At 38.4% G+C, this 6,625-nt stretch overlaps 1 protein-coding gene across 2 annotated transcripts in view; it reads right to left on the reverse strand.

Annotated features, from left to right (window-relative positions):
* Nucleotides 1-6,625, reverse strand: part of Sos2 (SOS Ras/Rho guanine nucleotide exchange factor 2) — a 98,092-nt gene that overhangs the window by 15,914 nt on the left and 75,553 nt on the right. For both annotated transcript variants that reach the window (NM_001135559.1, XM_006515635.1), the window contains exons 15-16: nucleotides 4,111-4,230; nucleotides 3,802-3,964 (exon numbers count right to left, since the gene is read on the reverse strand). In NM_001135559.1, coding sequence (NP_001129031.1) covers nucleotides 3,802-3,964; nucleotides 4,111-4,230 — 283 coding nt within the window. The remainder of the gene's footprint in view (nucleotides 1-3,801; nucleotides 3,965-4,110; nucleotides 4,231-6,625) is intronic.

Here is a 6,625-nt window from a genome sequence, read left to right on the forward strand (position 1 = left end):
ACATTCAACTGTATTTCTATATATAGAGAATTTTTTCACCAAAAAGGAATAATTATTTTTAAAAAGACCCCAATATAGGTAACAACAGAGTGAAGGAGTCTGTCAGGAAATCATAATGAGATTTAGCGCACCCGTGGTTAGGAGGGCTCATTACTATAAAACCGTCAGTCTTTCACAGTGACTTACAGATCTAGACACAACTCCTATTAAACTTAATTTTTTAAAAAGTGGAACTTAGGTTGATTCTATAGTACCAGTATTTTAGATATGCAGCACAGGAAAAATCAGATGGGTTACAAAACTAGACGGAGCAGAAACAAACCCACACATTTATGACACAGTAGGCACAATAGGTCAGTGTGGGAAAGAATGAATTCTGAATGTGTGAGAACAACTGAATAGCCATATAGAACAAAACTAAAACCAGAGCCCAGCCTGCTTGTGTATTGTATGGGTGCATCACCTACCAATGAAAAAGCCTATGCCCTATAGCTCAGGCAGGAAATGGAAGGTGGGACAGCTGAGAGAGAAAGGATTCTGGGAAAGAGCCAGGTGGAAAGTCTGGGAAGCAGTGAGGAGACAGAAGCATGACATGGTCCTCGAGCACAGGAAGCCAGCCGCGTGGCAGAACGTAGGTTAAAATAAATGGGGTAGCTTCAGTTATGGTCTAGTCAGAATAGAGCCTAGCTATATGGCCAAGGTATCTGTAAATATATTTCGAGTCTGAGTCTTATTTCTGGGAGCTTGGGTCTAGGAGGAAGAACTGGGACTTAATTTCAACACAACCTCACCCTGTATTCAAAACAAAATTCCATCTCAATTAAAGATCTGCCTTTTGTTTTGTTTGAGATGGGGTTTCATTACCCAGTGAAGGCTGGCCTTGAACTCTCATTCTTCCTATGTTAGGCCTTGAGGATCAATAAGGACTTAACGAGAGAGACAAATATTAGATAGGGCCTCGGGATCTGTTGCACTGATCATCACAAAGCAGTTAGGCTGGGGATGTCAGAGCTAGCGTAGTGCCTGCTGTACAAACAGGAGGGCCTGAGTTTGAGCCCCAGCGCCCACATAGAAAGTGGGTGTTCCAGCTCTAGTTGTAATCTCAGTGCTGAGGAGGCAGGGACAGGTGGATAGATCCCCAGGGGTCCCTAGCAAGCCCCAGGTTCCCGTGAAAGAGGCTCTGCCTCAAAAAACTAAGGTGGAAGCTCCTGATAAATATCTGCACACACAAATGTATATGCTTCTGCACACATGTGTACCTACACACACACACACACACACACACACACACAAACACACACACACACACGAATCCATAGTTTTAAAATAAAAATAATAAACACGACAAATGAAATTATATAGATACAAATATTTAAAATAGGAGAAAAAGTAAGATAATTAAAAGTACAAAATTCATAATGTGCTGTTCTAAAAGGGAAAGAAAGCAGGTGATGTACTATGCGGGCCAACACATGGCCAGTGGCTCAAGGTGCGCGCCACCAAGACTCCCTGACCTTCCCTGAGATCTACACGGTAGAGAGAAGACTGATTCTGAAAATTCTCTTACCACCACATGTATGCTGTGGTATAGGCACCTCCAACACTAATAAACCACGATGCCAAATTCACAGATGTTGGTGCTATTTTTCCTTATATGCCATATGTACTTTTATAATACTTTTGCCCCAATATTAAAAATCAAATGTTTAACCTCTAAAATGAACACAATTTCAGTTTTACAATATCGGGATTAAAACAATAGTTTTTCATTTAAAATTTTAAAAGATTTATTTATTTTTCTTTTTTCACAAGTCTGTGTGCCTGGTGCCCACAGAGGTTGGAAAAGGGTGTTGGATCTCCTAGAACAGAGTAACAGATGGCTATGAGCTTCCATGTGGCTGCTAGGAACTGAACCTAAGTCCTATGAAAGAGAAGCAAGTGTAGCTACTCACAGAGCTGTCTCTCCAGCCCCCAGAATGAAAATTATTAACGTAAGCACACTGTGCTACTTACTATCTTTAATACATAAAGCACATACAAGTTGAAAATACATAAACTCAAAATTACAATATTTTTTCTTTTCCTACTGAAAGGAGCAATGTTAAGAATTCCAAAAATGAATCTCCTTCCCTCCGTTCCTCACAACCCCCTCTCTCCTCCTCTCTTAGGGCTTGAACCCAGAGCTTTACACATGATGAGCCGGTGCTCTCCCACCCCTTCACATTCCTGGCAACCACATTACCCTTAATATTTATGTAACACTACTGCAAGGTTTAGGTTTGTTATATTAAGGTGGAATTATGGTCATTCTGAAGTTTTCTTATGTCTTTCCCTCAAAACCATAACATTAAATGCTGAACAGTGCATGCGCTCATTCTCAGCTGCTGGCACCACGGTGGTTTCCAGCTTTCTGCCACTGCAACAGTGCTAGAGTCACCACACCCGTGTCCAGGTAACTTACGGTCTGGAGCATTTGAGAAAATGATTTGTTCTCTGTGATTCTGATGGGCGAATGTGTCTGTTTTAGTTCTGAGAGCTGGTAACAGCCATGTTTTAAGGTAACGATAGATAACACACTTGAGCATCTACTCTCTTCACCTCACCTGGGGAAACCTTTGTAGGTACAAAACCAAGGCAAGAACCCATAGTGAGGAGACTGTGCTTGATGCAGAAACTAGGGACCTAGACAGTCTGTCCTAATGACGTAAGCATACTAAAAAGTCTATATAAATAAATACAAATACCCAACAAAGAAAACTGAGGGAACATGACCAGATAATCATATGGAAAAGATGAAAGTAAATAATAGATACATTAACAATACTAAACTCACTAGTTATTTTTAAATACAATAAAAATTAAAACTTTTATTTTTGGCCCATGAAATCTGTAATAATTTAATGTTTAGGGCAAACTCGTTAGCAAAGTACCAAAAGTCTGAAAAAACAAAAAATCTCTGTCTCCGGAGTCAGAAGAGGGTGCCAGATCGCCTAGAACTGGAATAAGAGATGGTTCTAGGGCTCCATGTGGATGCAAGGAACTAAACCTAAACTCTGGGGATAGGACTTCTGTCTCCAGAAAGTAATACAGGGAAAGAATCAGAATTTTATGGAGACACATGAATGAATGAATGAATGAATGAATGAATGAATGGTCCATGATAAATTATATATGCAAATGAAAATACAAAACTAACTTAGTTGACCCCAAATAGAATGATGGACTAAATTATAATTCATAGAACAGAAAACTATGTAACCACTAAAAACAAACAAAACAAAAAAACCCTTGTTGAGACACAAACTATGTTTAGAGAACGTTTATAAAAATAAGATGCATGTCATACATATCTATGTAAAATTTGATGTTCATTTTAAAATTACAGACAAAAAAGTCTGTATACTTCTGTATGTCCCAAATTTTCTCAAAGAAATATTAAACATAATTTAAAATATGACAATCCATAATTTAAAATAATATAACTTTAGGTTTCAGAAAGGGTTATCTCTTTTTGACTATACACTGAAGCAACTAGTAAATAATTTGTATATTAAATATTTAATAAAATTCTTTGCCATTGATGAGACAATCAATGTGTCACTGGAAAAACCCTATACTTACCAGCACATGCTGTTACATAAGAACACAGACTTGAGTAATTCTACCTCTGAATTTAAGGGAAAAGACAAAAGAACAAATGTTTTTAAGAAACATTTGCTTTAAAATAAGTAAAAGTGATCTCTGATGTTAATTTTATCAGTCTTCCCAAAAGACGAAATATACAGCCAAGCTAAGACTCACCTCAAACGTGTGGTCTAGCCTGTACACTGACACGGAGTTGACTGCACTCACTATCTCCAACACGCCATTGAAATTATTCAAGTCTTGAAATACTTGCAGAATTTCTACTATTCTGCTGAGCACTGCCACCCGTTCTTCAAAGTTTTCTGCTTCCACAATGCATCTAACAACAACAAAATAGTCAAGGCTTAGGACTTTCTTCACTTCACTTGGAAAACAAGAAACCTCCTTATAAAGCCAGAGCTGGCTTAAATATGATTTAACATTATGACTACTAAGGAACATAAGACAGAGTGAATGAAAACTTACTTCTCAAACCATAGGGTGAGGTTTGTTGTATGGCGAATCATTTTTAATAAGTTTGGAGAATTTATTTCTTTATCTTCTTTGGTCCAGACACTCCCTACAAGTTCAGAGGGCTGGACTTTCCTGTAAAACAACAACCATCAATAAAACTCACCCTACAAAATTAGTATCCAATTATCTAAGAAGTCCTAAAGATAAACTGAGAATTATATGAGCAAGTTAATTAACAGAGAAACAGATCCAAACAGCCTGGAAAATATGTTTTATCACTCGGGGAAAAACAAACAAAACTAGAATAAAATCCCCTTTTCCAACCATCACCTGAAGGAGTCTGGAGATTACACCAGAAGGTAAGTAGAAAGCAGGAAGTCTCCATGCTATGCTGACGTAAGGATGGATCCACCAACCACCTGACAAACAACTTGGTACTATCTCACAGCCCTGAAGACACAGAGTAACTGACCAAACACTTCAGCACCTATGAATACACCGAGGATAAACTGACACAGTCCTAGGAATGCATCTACCAGATGCTCAGGGAAACCCTGTCTGCAAAAGTGAAAACCCCAAACAGCCTCGAAGCTCACCATGGGGAAACCAGAGAAGCTACAGAGCGGTCACAATGGGACATTACAGTAGCTAAAGTAAATTAAGTAATCTGGACAGCAACTTGAACAAGTGTCAAAAACAATATAAACTTTAGAAACCTGGTAAAGAGTGGTATCATAAATACATGTGGCTTTGAGATGTGTAAGCTAATGGTTTGTATTACTTAGGGCTATGTACACAGACACCTAAATCATAAAGACAGACAGGCAAGAATAAACATCAAGGCCTGGGTCATGGTAAGTTCCTGGGAAGAATGAAGAACAGTAATTGGGGAGAATTATAAGAATTTCACTCTTATCTGTAATTTTGTATTATTTATGAACGGTCATTGTTTTTTTTAAAGATTTATATATTTATTTTTATGTATATGAGTAGACTGTAGCGTACAGATGACTGTGAGCCTTCATGTGGTTGTTGGGAATTGAATTTAGGACCTCTGCTCACTCTGGTCAACCCCGTTCACTCAGTTCCTGCTTGCTCCGGCCCAAAGATTTATTTATTATTATACAGAAGTACACTGTAGCTGACTTCAGACGCACCAAAAGAGGGAGTCAGATCTCATTACAGGTGGTTGTGAGCCACCATGTGGTTGCTGGGATTTGAACTCAGGACCTTCAGAAGAGCAGTTAGTGCTCTTACCTGCTGAGCCATCAAACTAGCCCCACGAACAGTCATTATTTTCTATACTTTTGGAATGCTTGAAATAACTAATAAAAACCAGAAGAGAAGATTAAATCATTATGAGTCAGGATTGCATAATTTAAAAACTGTCCGATGTGCTGCCATCAATGTCCTATACTTTTCAATATTTAAAAAATTCTTTTTGGGACTGGAGAGATGGCTCAGTAGTTAAGAGCACTGGCTCTTCTTCCACAGTTCCTGAGTTCAATTCCCAGCAACCACATGGTGGCTCACAACCACCTGTAATGGGATCTGATGCTCTCTTTTGGTGTATATAAAGACAGCTACAGTGTATTCACATATATTAAATACATAAATAAATCTTTTAAAAAATTCTTTTGGTCAGTAGATTTGAAGACAAATTGGCACTTGCTAACAGTTTCTGGAACACATTTATTGATTTCTTCGGCAGGGACTAATGTAGTTCAGGCTAGTCTTGAGTCTCTCTGTATGAGAATACAGCCTTGAACTCTTGTTTTCTCTCCCCACAGTCTTCCAAGTGCTGGCACTGTAGGCATGTGCCACCATGCCTGTCTTTTTTAGAATACATTTTCTTACTTATTATTTCACTAGAAATTTGCATAGTATCAATGTCTGTTACCTTTCTTCTATCAAACAAGTCATAGAACAAAGAAATGCATTTCTATGCCACAAAGCATACCTTCATGGAAATACATACTTAAAAAATTGTACCCATGCTACCTTTTTAAAACGGGTATCACATTCATTCATGAGAGAAAACTATTCAATACAAAATGCTTTGTTGCCTCAAGTAACAAGTTCCTTCATGCCTACCTGTCTCAAATGACAATTTATACCTAGTTTAAAGACTACCTTCCACATTAAGTAATTCCAGACTACTTAAAATAGAGCATGACCTTCTTGATGAGCTGCTTACAAATACTCACTGGCAGTGCCACCCAGACAATTCTCATGAAGACAGCTTATATCCAACCAGACACAATTCTAATGAAGACAGCTTATATCTGGTTCTTTCCTTCGGTCTACACAGCACTGAAGTTTATACAGCCTTGCTTTTTTTTTTTAAATAGCTGCTGGACTGGAGAGATGGTTCAGCAGTTAAAAGCCCTAGCTATTTTTCCAGAGGACCTATGTTCAATTCCTAGCATCCATATGGTGGCTCACAAGTGTCTGTAACTCTGGTCCCAGAGGGTCCAGACTCCCAGGTACCAGGCATGCATTGTGATGCAGACATTCACATAGCCAA

The sequence above is a fragment of the Mus musculus genome, chromosome 12 (genome assembly GCF_000001635.26).
Source record: "Mus musculus strain C57BL/6J chromosome 12, GRCm38.p6 C57BL/6J".
Lineage (NCBI taxonomy): Eukaryota > Metazoa > Chordata > Mammalia > Rodentia > Muridae > Mus > Mus musculus.